The sequence below is a fragment of the Mustelus asterias genome, chromosome 6, assembly GCF_964213995.1.
Source record: "Mustelus asterias chromosome 6, sMusAst1.hap1.1, whole genome shotgun sequence".
NCBI lineage: Eukaryota > Metazoa > Chordata > Chondrichthyes > Carcharhiniformes > Triakidae > Mustelus > Mustelus asterias.
In genome coordinates, this window is record NC_135806.1 from 61,508,746 (window position 1) to 61,526,692 (window position 17,947).

The window sequence follows — 17,947 nt, forward strand, 5'->3', positions numbered from 1 at the left end:
TGTTACCATGTTCATCAGCCTATGTTTGCTGTTTTGATATATTAAATAAAAATCCTAATTTCTCTTACTGTTCAGGAATTAAATGCTTTTATAGATTCATTAAGATATAATTATCATTAATAAGTTAGCACTTAGATATTACTTGACCTAATTTCTTGACTAAACCTTGAACTACCTTAAGAGGCAGGTAGTACTTTCAGCTTGTCTTCCATTTTAAACTTGGTGACTGGCTTAGATATTGATGCAGAATACCGAATTGAACAAGTCATACAGTCAATGTCCAATAACTATGTCACAATTTAATTTAAAATAATTTTAAGTTAAAATAACATTTCAATCAACTTTTCTGCTTGTGGACAAAATGCACCAAAGATGAATTATAATGATAATTCCAACTCTACACTGTAAATGAGTAGTCATTTGCAATAATTTAAAGACCCTATATATCCTTCCCACACAATGGGATTTGTAATCTTGCACGCAACTTTCAAGCTGGTGCCAATGTGAACTGTAAATTACTCATAAACTAATGTATTGTTTATAGACAGTATACAAAACGTCTCATTGGTATTATTTCTTTCTGTTCCATTATAATCATTGAAATGAAATCCTTTGTGGTTTATGGTAGTGCTGAGCTTTTTGTTCTTGGATAACATTCCCATGTTTTGAAATACTTTATCTGCATTATTTCCAAACTGTTAAACAATTTATCAATGTTTCCTACCGCAGTATTTATGTTATTCTTTTTCCAACTTCATTGATTAAATAATTATTGCTCATTATCTAATTGATTTTGTGATTTGTTGCCTTTTACCAAGATGTAAAGTGTGTCCTAAATTCCAGCATAGTGTATGCTGAATGTAATGGAATATGCTGCATTATGACATTGCAGGCTTTGTAAGCACAGAAATATGTGCGCTGCACTAGCTTGGCTTCAGGACCTTATTTTTAATTCCAGTGCAGCATTTTAATATTCAGAATATTGACAGTGTTTAGGATCCTTCAAAAATTGTGTCCTTTGATGTAAAACTGTGCAATATCATTTCAGAAATGTCAGCATAGTATCTGTCAATTACATCACTTAGGAATTTTTTCCCCATTTGAAATGATTCCACACTTTAGGTCACTAGGCTTTGAGTATATTACGCATTTAAGTATTACTATATAGCAGAACAACCTGTATTAAAAACTGCCAATAATGAAGTCTAAAAGTCCTTCACTGAGACATAGGGAGCCAATGTGGGGTGTGGCTACTTGGGGATTCAAATCTGAAACCTGCTGTGAATGTTAGTACTTCTAATTTAATTGGAGCAGGGATGAATAACCTGAAAGGCAGGTCAGTAATTTAAATATGTTGCTGAAGATACATCCCTCAGATTTTAACAGATTTTTGCACGTGATGATTGCAGACTGATATTCCAGGGCTCTGAAAAACTGGTAGCTGAGCAGAGGTAAAAGGGCCACATCCAGCAGGCAAGTGGTTTTCCAGTACTGCTTGTGGACCAGGAAAAGCAAGAGTGCTTTCCTCCGGTCCCTTGAGCTAATCTACTGTGGCATACCCCTTCTAAGATCTGCTGGTTCCCCCATCCTCAGTCTCCAAACTGACTCCACAATTGCCGCCTTGAAGTGAAGCCTTTGTCCCAGCATGGTGTCTCCCCTATCCCTGTCCCACTCTCCCCTCCCACCCTCCACTACAATCTCTCTCTGCTCTGAGGCTGCAGTTTTCAGTGCGAGATTTGCAGCACAACAATGGGAAGAGGTGGGCGATGGATTTAGCAGGGGCATTTCAGACAATGGAACTATGCAGCTGAAGGCATAGGTGTCAATGATGGGGGGTGGGGGCAGGAAGAGAGAGGTCTGTGCTGGAGAAATAGCGTGTTCTAAAGGGGACTTTAATGGCTGGAGCAAGTTACATAAATGTGGATGAGGCCATGAAGGGTTTTAAATGCAAAAATGAGAATTGGTGACTTTGGAGGATTGGGAACCAGTTTAAGTCAGGACTGATTTTGAGCAACGTTTGGAAAGTGAGTAGGGTACAGGCAACAGAGCATTGATTGAGTTTAGGTTTACAGAGGTGGGAATGGGAGGACAGTCAGGAGAACAATGGACTAGAGGTGACAAGGTCACAGATGAAGGTTTCAGCAGCAGATGGGCTGAAGTAAGGGTAGAAGTGAACGATGTTGAGGTTGAAATAGGTAGGCTTTATTATGGAGAGCATTTTTAGTTGAAAGCTCAGCTCAGGGTCACTGCAAAGAGTGCAGCTATTTTTAGTGGACCATAATTTACTAACAAAATAACAGTAAAGCTAATGGTCCTTACCATTATAAATGCGCAAATTTTACAACAACATCAAGGAAGGACTGATGCGCAGTTAAATGCAGAAATCCAAAAGTTGATGTTGAAGATTTGGCACCCAGCTATTAGCTTTGCAAAGACGGCATCCCACTGAGCCTCACCATTGGATTGCATGAAGCTGCTGCACTTACACGGCAGAGGCAACTAAACTCGTCTCAGTTAGGTCTTATCCATTTCAGTCTAAGTACTTTTCTAATGATATAATAAATGTCAATTACCGCCAAACAATCTCCCTATTACAAACCTGGAGTCTCATTTCTTCAGCTTTTAAAGATGTTAAATTTTAATTTTTAATCTTTAGCTTCCTCTCTTTATTTTGTTTTTTCTGTACCTGATTTGACATCAAATTCACCCATTCCAGGTAATGAGCCATAGTCCACAAAGGACCATAGGCATCTCTCTCTCTCCCTTACAGAGAGAGAGAGACAGTTGGTTATACACAGCTTGAGGGTACCACTTTGCAAGCATGGGCCGAATTGAGGAGGCAAGTTTTCATGAACTAGCATAACCAGTATAAGGATTGAATCATTGACTTCATTCTGCAATGCACTCTGGCCTTCTAGCCAACTGAACTAACTGACATCACCCCACCCCACCCCACCCCACCCATTCTCCCCAATCCATTCTAGAGCATGCTTTCCTCACATTGTGCTGGGGTCAATTATACAATTCTTCAATCTGGTTAAGGGAATGTGGAGTTGCTTATCCTGTTCATTCGGGTCCGATACCTGTTCCGTTTGCTATGACATTATTAGTTCAAACTTTAAGCAACTTGCTATGCAAAATATTGAAGAACCTAACTAGAATCTAAGTCTAACTAATGCCACATATCTGGGCTTTCCTCTGACTGTTATTTTTGACAAGAAAGGAAGAAATGCTTTTAATTTTTTCACGTAACTATTACTAATGTCTTTTCAGGATCTCAATCTGTAAGGTTCTCTCCCTCTCCCTCCATGTTACCACATAAGGACACGTATCTCAGTAGCTCTGTTTTACATACCACAAATATTTAAAACTGCATTAACATTTTTGATCACAGTCCGGAATATTGAAATACTTAGCTATTTTTCGTCTTGCATCTGGATCTGAATGAGCAAGAAAGGTGAAAGAGGGACACACAACCTTCATAATTTCAGAATTTAAAATTTTTAAAGGTAATTTGAATTGTACAATACACAATTGGGATGAGTTATGTGCACAAACTACAGTGGCAGTCTCTCTGCTATTTCATACAAACCTACAATGCAGAAGGAGGCCATTCAACCCATCAAGTCTGCACCAACAACAATCGACCCAGGCCCTATCGCCGTAACCCTATGCATTTACCCCGCTAATCCCTCTAACCTACGCATCCCAGCTCACTAAGGAGCAATTTAGCATGGCCAATCAACCTAACCCGCACATCTTTGGACTGTGGGAGGAAACCCAAGCAGACATGGGGAAAACGTGTAAACTCCACACGGTGACCCAAGCCAGGAATCGAACCCAGGTCCCTGGAGCTGTGAGGCAGCAGTGCTAACCGCTGTGCCACCGTGCCGCCATTTCCATGAACTGATATGAATTCTCCTAGCTCCAGCACACCATTCTCTGTAGCAACGTGATTGTACTTTTTAAAACTTTTTTTTTGAAATTGTTTTATTTGATGTGTTAATACTTTATTTTGCATAATTTGTTGCTATTCTAAAAAGTGCATCACACACCAATTGTGTCTTAATTTTTCATTCTTCCCTATTTGTCATGGAATAGCCCAATTTGTCACAAGGGTATTTTTAAAAGTCAAAAGTGCAATGTTGCTTTGCGATGTTTTGATATCTGAACTGTTGCACATTAAACTCTTTCCACCCCATGCTGCTCTATGTTATTTTCTCTCACTTGCCTTTAGAAAGTTGTGTTTTGTTTTTGCTGTAGATGTTTAATTATTGACTTCAACTGGATGAATGTTCCCACAATGACTTGCAGTATATCAGGGCTGTTCCCAATTCTTCAAGTCTTTGATCAGCTGTAATTTATCGTTCCGGTGTCTCATGGTCTTATTTTCTGCATTGCTGCAGCTCAGCTTGATCAGTTAAAATGGAGAAGAATAAACATTTTCACATGGGAATGGGTAGATGGAGTCTGATGCTGAGAAGGGAAGGTAGTTCACCTGTTACAATTGGCTTCAATTCTCATGAGTGAAGGAATTCCTCATCCCAATTACTATCTAGTGATTTCTTTGGAATGTGCATGTCTGGCATCAGGTAAGGAAAGCATGGAACTCGACCATGTTGCCCTCAAGTAACTGCCACTTACTATTTGGGGAAAGACATGAAGATTGACCAAACATAACTGATATTGTGGAGAGTTATGACAGTATGAATCAGGGTCAATGCATCACGTGCAGCAACTTTTACTTGGTGCATGGGTCAGAAAATTGAGCTTCTAACTTACATGCCACTGTAGCTGTGTCCGATTTTCTGTTGGCTATTTTCTCTGTCCAAACAAACACCATGCCTTGCCTAAGTTGTTTTAATACTTAAATTGTGCAGATAAGGTCCCAGAGTAGATTTTTTGACTATGGCTCTTCTGTAAGTCAACTCCTTACCCCCCATAAAATGGCGGCATCTGCTTGAAACTGACTTCAACTACTTTGGAGCTTCTCTTCAAAATCTACACGACAGTCCCATTATTTTTGTGAATAAGAAAAGGATTGCACTCCATAAGTGTGCAGGTGATTATAATAAAATTATTTTTCAAGGAGACCTTGCCACTACTGGAGCAATTAGCTGTGCTGAAACCTATTGAGTACTGCAGTGCAATGACTGGTTTATATTTTGGGCAGCCTAGAGTTAGGTTTTGCAACACACAGTCAGGACATGAATACAAAATTGAATACATGGTGGCGCTACAGTGAGGCTCACGTCACTACCAGAGATACTGTTGCTCTTTCTAAATCATTACTTAGACAATCAAATCTGGCAGTGACAAACTCTTATAATGGGGTCCTAACAAGGACTCAGTGGCACCAGTCACTGCATTTGTCAGAGAAATCTGTGTTGCCTTTGTTTATTCAGTACTTTGCAGCCGTCCTACAGAAAGTCATGAAGGTGTCAGTTGCTTCATTATATCCTGCATTGGTATAAATGCTTCCTGTAGGTCTGTAGTGACAGCAGAGGTGCATTGCTGAATATTCTGAAACTGTTGCAGGTAGACGGAAATAATGTTTGAAAAGCTTCTAATTGAAGACAGATCCAATAGGATACTAATACTTTCCCATTCTATTGGCAAACAATATAGGTTTATAATTGTTTCCTTTTCTGCTTCTGCCGCTTGTTTCCACTTGAATTATCTTTCAACCAGTGCCCAGAGCTTGTCACAATGTGCTGTGATGTGATAGTGCTGATTCTCAATCCCTCCTGCAGCTTCATCATGGAAAAGACCCACAGATAGATAGAGGAGAGCAGTGAGATTTGTAATACATCCTTCAGACAGTGTAACAGTGCTAAATATTGGAACCCTACCTATGACCTTTTAGAACAACTATCTCAAAGCTCCAATTCCATCAAAGGATGCTATTGTGAGGGGGGAAAAAGAACATTAGTTCATTTATTGTGGTCCTGATGCTGAGGTGTGAGACACACAGGTTTGAAAGTGTGTACAATGTACAAGTGGAAATGTTCAGTCCATCTTGGCAAAACCTCCCAGCAGAAACAGTTGATGTGCTAAGTAGGTCATGTTTACATGCTTTGGCTGTAAGGATAGTTGTCTCTTCTTCAATCTAGTTGATGCATGATGCAGGATTTTAAAAAGTATTATATGGTATTTAAAGCACAGAAAACAGGCCATTTGAATCAACAATACTAGGTCATTGTTTATGCTCCACATGAGCCGCCTCCCACTCTTCTTCATCTAATGCAATTAACATAATCTTCTGTTGCTTTCTCCCGAATGTGTTCACCCAACTTCCCCTTAATGGCATCTATGCCAGTCATCCAAATAACTTCTTGCATTAGCAAATTCCACGTCCTAATCAATTTTTTGTGTAAAGATGTTTCTCTTGAATTCACTATTGGATTTATTAGTGACATATTTATGGCCCTTAGTCTGGTCTTCCCCATAAGTGGAAACATCTTGTCTATGTTTACCCCATCAAAACACATCATAATTTTATAAACCTCTATCACTTGACCGCAGTCTTCTCTTTTATTTATTCTTTCATGGGATGTGGGCTTTGCGGGCTAGGTCATTATTTATTGCCCATCCCCAATTGCCCTTGAGAAGGTGGTGGTGAGCTGCCTCTTGAACCACTGCAGTCCATGTGGTGTAGGTACACCACAATGCTGTTAGGGAGAGAGTTCCAGGATTTTGACTCTGCGACATTTAACGAACGGTGATATATTTCCAAGTCAGCATGTGTGTGCCGTGGAAGGAACTTGCATGTGGTGGTGTTCCCATTCATCTGATGTTCCTGTCCTTCTAGGTAGTAGAGGTTGAGAGTTTGGAAGGTGCTGTTGAAAGACCCTTGGCGAGTTGCTGTAGTGCATCTTGTAGATGGTCCACACTGCTACCACTGTGTATCAGTGATGGAGGTGGTGGATGGGGTGCCAGTCAAGTGGGCTGCTTTGTCCTGGGTGTTGTTCAGCCTCCTCGAGTATTATTGGAGCTGACCTCATCCAGGCAAGTGGAGTATATTCCATCACATTCCTGATTTGTGCCTTGTAGATGGTGGACAGGCTTTGGGAAGTCAGGAGGTGAGTTACTCTCCACAGAATTCCAAGCCTCTGACCTGCTGTTGTATCCACAGTATTTGTATGTATGGTCTAGTTCAGTTCCTAATCAATGGTAACCCCCATGATGTTGAGAGTGGGAGATTCAGCAATGTTAATGCCACTGAATGTCAAGGAGAGATGGTTGGATTCTCTCTTGTTGGAGGTGGTCATTGCCTGGTGCTTGTGTGGTGTGAATGTTACTTGATGAACATTGTCCTGGTTTTGCTGCATATTGGCACAGACTGCTTCAGTATCTGGGGATTTGGGAATTGTGCTGTACATTATACAATCATTTGCAAACATCCCCAGTTCTGACCCTGTGCTGGAAGGAAGATCATTGATGAAGCAGCTGTTAGGCCTAGGACACTACCCGAAGGAACTCCTGCAGCAATGTCCTGGGACTGAGATGATAGACCTCCAACAAGTACAAGCATCTTCCATCTGTGCTAGGTATGCTTGCAGTCGGTGGAGAATTTCCCCCCAGATTGCCATTGACTCCAATTTTGCCAGCACTCCTTGATGTCATACTCGGTCAAATGCTGCCTTGATGTCAAGGGTAGTCATTCTCGCCGCATGGAGTTCAGCTTTTTTATTTATGTTTTGAAATAAGGCTGTAATGGGGTCAGGGAGATGAGTGACCCCAACAGAACCCAAACTGAGCATCACTGAGCAGATTATTACTGAGTAAGTGCCACTTGACAGCACTGTCAATGACACTTTCTATCAATTTGCTGATTATTGAGAGTAGACTGATGGAGCAGTAATTGACTGGATTGGAATTGTCTGGCTTTTCATGTACAGGACATATCTGGGCAGTTTTCCGCATTGCTGGGTAGATGCCAGTGTTGTAGTCATACTGGAACAGTTTGGCTAAGGGCGCAGCACAAGTTTTCAGTACTATTGCCAGAATGTTGTCAGGGCCCATAGCCTTTGCAGCATCATGAACCTTCTGCTGTTTCTTGATATCCCGTGGAGTGAATCAAATTGGCTGGAGACTGGCATCAGTGATGCTGGGGACCTCAAGTGGAGACTAAGATGGATCATCCACTTGACACTTTAAGCTGAAGATTGTTGCAAATGCTTCAGTCTTGTTTTTTGCACTGATGTGCTGGGCTCCCCCATTTTTGATAATGGAAGTATTTGTGAAGCCTTCTCCTCCAGTTAGTTGTTTAATTGTTTATCGCCATTTAAAGCTGGATGTGGCAGGACTGCAGTGCTTAAATCTGATCTGTTGGATGTGGGATCGCTTAGCTTTGTCTGTTGCGTGTTGCTATCATAGTTTGGCGTGCAAGTTGTCTTGTGTGGCAACCTCTTTAGAAATGAACCCAAATCTGTTGACTCTATCTCGATATGTATAACCTTACATCAACTACATTACTTTTATCTGTCCTTTCTGCTGTTGACTACTCTTTACTATGCTTTCAGCTAGATGTTTTTCTGATATGTCTGGCAAGCAGTTTTTAAAAATCTTGTATCTTACATTATTAGTTTTAGTGTTATATTTCAATTTGAAAGGCAGAAATTACAAATGGCAAATGTGTCCTGAAAATCACCATGGGCGAGATTTTCTTTAGTCCGCCCACCGCAGGAATCATAACGGGCGGGACAGAATTCGGCTGACCATTTAAAGGTCCATTGATCTCGGGTGGGAATTTCCAGTCTTGAGGTGCGTGTGGCCGGAAAATCCCGCCTCATATCTTACTGGCTGACATGTGAATTTATGAATTGAAATTTTCCACAAAATATTAAGTAAGTGAACCAATCAAATCATAGAATGATACAGTACAGATGGAGGCTGTTCGACCCATCATTCCTGTGCCAGCTATTAGGTAGAGCTGCTCAATTAATACCAATCCCCATGTACCATTCTAGTAAAGCCTGTCTAAGGCTCAACTGAAACCTGACCCAGAAGTGAAAGTCTGGGCCACAAGACACAGAAACAAGGAAGTTGGGTGAACGAACTGTGCTATTAAACGGCCCTTATGTAGCAATAATCAGCTCACTGATGCTCAGTTTGGGTCCCGCCAGAGGCACTCCGCTCCTAATCTCATTGCAGCCTTGGTTCAAACATGGCCAAAAAAGCTGAACTCTAAAGGTGACTGCTCCATTAGTCTCCTCTCGATCATCAGCAAAGTGATAGAAAGTGTCATCAACAGCGCTGTCAAACAACATTTACTCAGTAATAACCTGCTCAGTGATGCTCAGTTTGGGTTCTGCCAGCGTCACTCATCTCCTGACCCCATTACAGCCTTATTTGAAACATGAATAAAAGAGCTGAACTCCTGAGAAGAGATGAGAGTGACTAACTACCCTTGACATCAAGGCAGCATTTGACTGAGTGGGGCATCAAAGAGCCCAGCAAACCTGGAGTCAGTGGAAATCTGGGGGAAAAACCTCCACTGATTGGAGTCATACTTGGCACAAAGGAAGATGTTGTAGATGTTGGAAGGCAATCATCTCAATTCCAGGACATCACTGTAGGAGTTCCTCAGGGTAGTGTCCTAGGCCCAACCATCTTCAGCTGCTTCATCAATGCCCTTCCTTCCATCACAAGGTCAGAAGTGGGATTTTCACTGATGATTGCACAATGTTCAGTATCATTCACAATTCCTCAGATACTGAAGCAGTTCATGCCCAAATGCAGCAAGCCCTGGACAATATCCAGGCTTGGGTTGACATGTGGAAAGTAACATTTGCATCATGAAAGTGACAGGCAATGACCATGTCCAACAAGAGAGAATCTAACCATTATCCCTTGACATTCAATGACATTACCATCACTAAATCCCCCACAGTCAACATCTTGGGTGGGGAGGGGGAGGGTGGGGAGTGTGGTTTGCCATTGACCAGAAACTTCACTGGACTAGACATAGAAATACTGGGGCTACAGGAACAAGTCAAAGGATAGGAATCCTGCAGTGATTAACTCACCGCCTGACTCCCCATAGCCTGTCCACCTCCTACAAATCAGGAATGTAACAGAATACTCTGCACTTGCCTGGATTAGTGCAACTTCAACAACACTCAATGAACTTGAGACCATCCAGGACAATAAAGGGCATTGACTAGCACCACAACCACAAGATTCACTCCCTCTACCACTTACGCACAGTAGCAGCAGTGTGTACCATGTACAGGATGCACTGCAAGAACTCATCAAAGTACCTTAGGGAACACCTTCCAAACCCACGATCACTACAATCTAGAAGGACAAGGGTAGCAGACACATGGGACCACCACCACCTGAAAGTTCCACTCTAAGTTACTCACCATTGTGACTTGAAAATATATCACCATTCCTTTAATGTCACTGGGTCAAAATCCTGGAACTCCCTCCTAACCACTTTGTAGGTGTAGCTACACTACATGGACTGCAGCAGTTCAAGGAGGTAGCTCACCATCATCTTCTCAAAGGCAGCTAGGGATGGGCAATAAGTGGTGGCCTAGCCATCAATGCCCACACCCCGTAAATGAATAAATAAAAACCTTTATAAAACATCGGTTTGGCCTGAATTGGAGAATTTTAACCAGTTCTGAGCACCCTAATTATGAAAGGATGTGAAGACTTTAGAGAGGGTGCAGGAAAGGGTTATGACAGTAGTTCCAGTGATGGAGGACTTCAGTTATACAGTTAAATTGAAAACGCTGGAGTTGTTCTCCTTAGAGAAGTAAAGAGGATATTTAATAATTGAATAGAGGGGTTCAAACTTTAGAGAGGTCTGGAACAATTAGAAATAGCTGTCATTAATGGAAGAATTGAGAAACAGAGAACACCATACTTAGCTTAACGTGCTTAGCTAAAGAACCAAATGACATGAGGAAATACTTTTTTTTAAATATAGCTTGTGGTTAGGATCTGGAATATACCACTGAAGATATAGTGGAGTTGGATTCAGTTGTCACTTTCAAAAGTGAGTTGGATAAGTTCCTAAAGAGCAAAATATGTGGGACTATAGGGAAAGGTGGGGAGTGCTTTGCATGGACACCGTGGGCTGACTAAGACATAAGAAAAAGGAGCAGGGATAGACTGTATGGCCCACAAACCTGTTCTGCCATTCAGTACGATCATGGTTGATCATCTGCATCAGCTCTACTTTCCCACCTTCTCCCCATACCTCTTGAGTCCCTGAGAGACTAAAAATTGTCCATCCTAGCCTTAAATATATTCAGCAATGGAGCACCTGGCATAGAGAATTCCAAAGATTGACAACCCAGTAAGTGAAGCAGTTTTTCCTCATTCCCTTATCCCAAGAGTGTGTCACCATGTTCTAAACACCCCAGCCAGGAGAATCAAGCTCTCAGTACCTACCCTGTTAAGCCCCTTTAGAATCTTGTTTCCTTCAACCAGATCACCTTTTGTTCTTCTAAACTGCAGAGAATAGACTCCCAGTTTACTCAGCCTCTCATCCTCGGGCAACTCTTTCATCCCAGGGACCGATCAAGTGAACCTTTCACTGTACAGTCTCCAAAACAAATATATCCTTCCTTAAATATGATGGCCAAAACTGCCCATATTATTCCAGGTGTGATTTCACCAAAATCCTGTAAAATTGCAGCAAGACTTCCTCATTCTTGTACTCTTAATGTCCTTGCAAAAAAGGCTAATGTACAATTTGCCTTCCCAATTGCTTGCTGCACCTGCATGCTAACTTCCTGTGTTCCTTGAACAAGTACATCCAGGTTGGAACCATAGAAATGATGCAGCACAGAAGGGGGCCATTCGGCTTATCTTGTCCATGACTCAAAGACACCCAGGTGACCTTTCTAAATCTATCTTCCTACACACGGTCCATAGCCTTGCAACTTACAGCACTTAAGGTGCAGATCCAGGTACATTTTAAAAGAGTTTAGGGTCTCTGCCTCCATCACCAACTCAGGCAGCGAATTCCAGACACCCACCATCCCCTGCATAAAAATGTTTTTCCTCTAATCCTTCTGCCACTTATTTTCAAATGACCCCTTGGTTTTTGAACTCTCTGTCAAAGGAAACTGGTTCCTCCTGTCTACCATATCTCTAGCCCTCACAATTTTTTATACCTCAATCATGTCACCCCTTGGCCTTCTCTGTTCCAAGGAAAACATTCGCAACCACTCCAATTGTTCCTCATAGCTACAGTTCTCCAGGCCTGCAACACTCTAGTAAATTTTCTCTGCACTCTCTCCAGAGCAGTTACATCCTTTCTATAAAATGGTGACCAGACTTGCTCACAATACTCCAGTTGTGGCCTCACCTGTGCCTTATACAGTTCCATCATTATATCCCTACTTTTAAATTCTATACCTCTGCCGTTGAAGGAGGGCATTCCATATGTCTTCTTTACAGCCTTAACTACCTATACAGCTACCTTTAGGGACTTGTGCACTTGCAAGCCAAGATCACTCACTTTATCTACCCCTCTCAGTATATTCCCGTTTATTGTGTATTCCCGTTGGCTGTTTGACCTCCTTAAAAACATTATCTCACACTTACCAGGGTTGAACTTCATCTGCCACTTTCCTGCCCACTCCACCAATCCATCTATATAATTTTGGACCTTACAGCTATCCTCTACACTATCCACGACATGACTAATTTTTGTGTCATCAACAAGTTTCCCAGTTGTGCCTGCCACGTTCAAGTCCAAATTGTTAATATATAAAACAAATAGCAGGGGTTCCAACACCGAGCCCTGCAGAACACCACTTGAAACAGCTTTCCATTCACAAGGGCAGTGGTTGACCATTAACATTTGTTTACTGTTACTAAGCCAACTTTGGGTTCAATTCACCACATGTATGCCATGGGCTTCTACATTTTTGACCAGTCTGCCATATGGGACCTTGTCAAATTCCTTACTAAAATCCATGTAGACAACATCCACTGCACTACCTTCATTGATCCTCTTCGTCACTTCCTCAAAGAATTCAATCAAATTTATATGGCATGATCTTCCCTTAACAAAGCCATGCTGACTATCCTTGACTAGTCCATGTCTTTCTAAGTGACAGTTTATCTGATCTCTCAGGATTGATTCTAAAAGTTTGCCCACCACCGAAGTAAGACTAACCAGCCTATAATTGTTTGACATTTCCCTCATATGCTTTTTAAACAATGGAACCTCAATTGCATTCCTCTAGTCCTCCAGCACCTCCCCGTGTCTAGTGAAGATTGGAAAATAATCCTCAGAACATCTGCTATTTCTTTCCAGACCTCCTTCAATATCCTAGGGAACAATTCATCTGGCCCTGGCAACTTATCCACTTTCAATGATCACAACTCCTCCAACATTTCCTCTCTCATTATGATTTTATCCAATATTGTATCTCTGAGCCTCAACATTTACAGGTTTCACATCTTTTAAAAAATATTCTGCTCTTCTATTCTTATGATCAAAGTGAATAACCTCACACTCCCTCACGTTATGCTCTATCTGCTACCTGGTTGCCCCACACTTAACCTGTCCATAGCTACTTGCAGCGTCTTTGTGTCCTACTAACAGTTTGCATTCCCATCTGGCAAACTTAGATACATTGTTTTGTTTCTTCTAAGTTATTAATACAGATTATAAATAGTTGAAGCTCTAGCTATGACCTTTATTGCACTGCATTAGTTACAGCCTGGCGTCTTGGAAAGGCACTCTTTATTGCTACCTGTTACTTTCTGTCCATTTAACCAATGTGTTATCCATGCTAATATATTAACCCCAACCCCATGAGGACTTATCTTGTCTGTTAACTATTTGTGTAATACCTTACTGAATGCTTTTTGGAAATCTAAGTATACTACCATCTACTGGTTCTCCTTTGTTGACCCTACCAGCTACATCCGCAAACGACTGTAATAAATCCCATGGTTTCCCTTTCATAAAACCATGTTTACTTTGATCATACTATGATTTTCTAAATGCATTGCTAAGACTACCTTAATCAGAGATTCCAGCATTTTCCCAAGAAATGATATCAAGCTAATTGATTTATAGCAAATCCAAAGATATGTAGGTTAGTGGAATGACCATGCTAAATTGGCCCTTAGCATCCCAAGATGTGTAGGTTGAAGGAATTAACGGGGTAAATACGTAGGGTTATAGAGATAGGGCCTGGGTTCAGATGTTCTGTTGGAGAGTCAGTGCAGACTCGATGGGCTGAATGGCCTTCTGCTGCACTGTAAGGATTCTATGATTTTCACTCTATCTCTTCTCTTGAATGACTATGCTAGTTTGCAACTTCCAATCTGCCAGATTTTAACACCTTAATTTTCTCCAGTATTCTTCCTCTGCTGATATTAAATACTTGAATTTGCTCACTTTTATTGGCTGTAGATTACCCTCTATTTCTGGTATGTAACTTGTGTCTTTCCAACACAAAATATTTGTTCAACGTCTCTGCCATTTCCTCATTCCCCATGATAATTTCTCCTGTCTCTAAGGTACCAACTTCAATGTTGTAACCATTCTATTTTCCTTTGCTTCAACCGCCCATCCTTATATGGTGACACAGACTTCACTTCAACCACTGAATAATGCGCCTCACAAGCCCAGAGCATCACGCAAACCAGCTTCCCATCCATTGACACCGTCTACACTTCCCACTGCCTCGGAAAAGCAATCGGCATAATCAAGGACCTCACGCATTCTCTCTTCCACCTTCTTCCGTCGGGAAAAAGATACAAAAGTCTAAGATCACGTACCAACCAACTCAAGAACAGCATCTTCCCTGCAGCCATCAGACTTTTGAATGGACCTACCCTATATTAAGCTGTTCTTTCTCTGCATTTTCACTCCATCTGACGAAGATTTCCACTCCATCTGATGAAGGAACAGCGCTCCGAAAGCTAATGGCATTTGCTACCAAATAAACCCTGCTGGACTTTAACCTGGTGTTAAAACTCTTACTATCTTTCTCTGCACACCTGCTATGACTGTAACATTATATTCTTGCACCCTCTCCTCCCCTTCTCCCCTATATACTCTATGAACGGTATGTTTTGTCTATATAGCTGGCAAGAAACAATATTTTTCACTGTATCCTAATGCATGTGACAATAATAAATCAAACTAAATCAAAAAAAGATGCTGGCTTCGCTGCTGATTTGACTTTGTTTCCCCTGTGCAGATGAGAGTGCTGCCTTTCCCCAGGCTGGGCTGCAGCGCTTCCACTGAGATCAGGTGTGAAGCTCCGCGATGTCAATACTGGGGAGGGAGGGCTGGGGGGGGGCGGGGCTGGTGGATGACGGAAGGTGGTTTCCCTTGGCAACCGTCAGGGCCAAGTTCCAATAGGCGGGTTCGTATCGGGCAGGTGTCGCTGGATTGGCCGAAGCCGGGTGTCAATCGGACAGCGAGTGACCAATGCGGAGCCGGATCTGGGCTCTGATTGACAGGCGGGCAGGAGAGAGAGGGGGGAAGTGAGAAGCAATCTTGACTTTTGGAGCCTCCGCTGTGGGTGCGACAACTGTTTAAAGATCGGCAGGACTTTCCCGTCTCCCCCCACCCCCTCCTCAATGTTTCCTCTCACAGCAGTGTTGTAGCAGCCTTTGCTGCATGTAGTGTACCCCCCTCCCTCCCCGGCCAGAGTGAAGTGCTGGGAAAAGTTGACCTTGGGACGGGCCACCCTCCAGTCTGTGATCAACGTTTGCTTTCGCCCGGGACTTTGGGCGCAGCTCTGCAGCTGGAGTGCGCCTCTGCGAGCAGAGGGGCAAAGAAAAAAGTTTCTGCAGCTTTGTTTCGTTTCTGTCTAAGTTGTGGAATGGCGGATGGAGAGGAGCTGCTTAATGCGGCGGAGTTTATAAAAGGTAGCTCGGTGTGTGTGTGCGCTTTTTAAAAGATGTGTCGCTTGGTGAACTCCAGCGGTGTAAAGGCGGTTTTAAGTTTTAAATGGCTGGGAACTCCGGCAGCAGCCTATCGTAAAGCGCCTAAAGCACGGGGATGGTTGTTTGTGTGGCTGGCTGGGTGAGGACAAACACATCCATTTGGTGCAGTTTGCCAGTGTGTGGTCCCTGTAAATCCCCAGTCTGTGGTCGATTCTGTGTATAACTTTTTTGTTATTGTTTCTGTTTCAGATCGGCTGTATTTTGCTATTCTTCGACATAAACCCAAAAACACAGCGAACACGCACTATTTTAGCGTGGATGATGAACTTGTCTATGAAAAGTAAGTTTATTTCAGTGACTTTTCCCGCACTTTAATTTCCAGTAAGCTTCTTTAAAACGTTCCTGGCTTTAGAACTTGGATTAACTCGCAGCATCTGTCAGAACAGTTCTTGATGATTAAGGAGTTGATTGCTGTGTTAAACTAATAAATATTTACTTGGTTCAATAGCGCAAATGTGTTAAAGATTTGCTTGTAAACTGAAGGAGTAATGAAAGCTGTCAATTTTCCACTGCATTTGTATTGGACTCAAGACCCATTGTTACATTGATTTAATTAACATGGTTATAAAACTTTAAACTGATGGAACCTACCTGGTCCTTTATATTATTAAGAATGCATAAGGAAGTATTTGATCTTGATGCCCAGATAGCATGGTGTGGGGCAAACTTGATGGAGCAGCTGGTACCTGCCTTCAAATTTGCATGTTTCTATTTCACTTTTATTTTCTAGTTTCTATGCAGATTTTGGACCTCTGAACATGGCCATGTTATACAGATACTGCTGCAAATTAAACAAAAAAATAAAGGTAAATTTAAATGTTTCCTTTTCTAATGTCTGGAAAGTGCTTTTAAACAAATGTCAGAGAACCAAGAATATAACTTCAATGAAAGTTAGAGTTTTCCAGCAGCAATTTTTGAGTTAAATCTCCTTGTGCAAAGGAATCTTAGTCTATTGATTTTTTTGGGTCAGTAATTGACTAAGACATAAATATGGGATTTGTTACATAATTTTTTGGTGTCCATCATTTTGGAGGGTGAAGGAGGGTTTGATTATAAACCAATAGGTTTTTACACCTGTATTGTTTACAATTTACATAGAAGATTTGGAGTTGGGGACCAAGTGTAGTGTGTCAAAGTTTGCAGATGGCACAAAGATGTATGGTAGAGCAAAGTGTGCAGAGGACACTGAACATCTGCAGAAGAATATAGGTAGGTTAAGTGAGTGGGCAAGGGTCTGGCAGATGGAGTACAATGTTGGTAAATGTAAGGTCATCCATTTTGGTAGGAATAACAGCAAAATGGACTATTATTTAAATGGTAAAACATTGCAGCATACTGCTGTGCAGAGGGACCTGGGTGTCCTTCTGCGTGAATCATAAAAAGTTGGTTTGCAGGTGCAGCAGGTAATTACAAGGCAAATGGAATTTTGTCCTTCATTGCTAGAGGGATGGAGTTTAAAAACAGGGGGGTCGTTGCAGCTGCATAAGGTGCTGGTGAGGCCACACTTAAAGTATTGTGTACAGTTTTGGTCTCCTTACTTGAGAAAGGATGTACTGGCACTGGAGGGGGTGCAGAGGAGATTCACTGAGTTGAGAGGGTTGGCTTATGAGGAGAGACTGAGTAGACTGGGGCTATACTCATTGGAATTCAGAAGAATGAGGGGATATCTTATAGAAACATAAAATTATGAAGGGAATAGATAAGATAGAAGCAGGGAGATTGTTTCCGCTGGCGGGTGAAACCAGAACTAGGGGGCATAGCCTCAAAATAAGGGGGAGCAGATTAAGGACTGAGTTGAGGAGGAACTTCTTCACCTAAAGGGTTACGAATCTATGGAATTCCTTGCCCAGTGAAGCAGTTGAGGCTACATTGTTGAATGTTTTTAAAGCAGAGATAGATTTTTGAACATTAAAGGAATTAAGGGTTATGGTGAGTGGGTGGGTAAGTGCAGCTGAGTCCATGAAAAGATCAGCCATGATCTTATTGAATGGCGGAGCAGGCT

The 17,947-nt window shown here is 41.9% G+C and overlaps 1 protein-coding gene across 3 annotated transcripts in view; it reads left to right on the forward strand.

Moving 5' to 3' along the window:
* Positions 1 to 17,947, forward strand: part of LOC144494890 (dual specificity protein phosphatase CDC14A-like) — a 125,932-nt gene that overhangs the window by 17,493 nt on the left and 90,492 nt on the right. For 2 of the 3 annotated variants that reach the window (XR_013498170.1, XM_078214399.1), the window contains exons 2-3: positions 16,135 to 16,225; positions 16,676 to 16,751. Coding sequence is in view for 2 of the 3 variants with exons in the window: in XM_078214399.1 (XP_078070525.1) it covers positions 16,135 to 16,225; positions 16,676 to 16,751 (167 nt within the window). In the remaining variant the exon portion in view is untranslated. Of the gene's footprint in view, positions 1 to 15,462; positions 15,868 to 16,134; positions 16,226 to 16,675; positions 16,752 to 17,947 lie in introns of those variants that run through there. The other variant, XM_078214400.1, reaches the window with a different exon arrangement.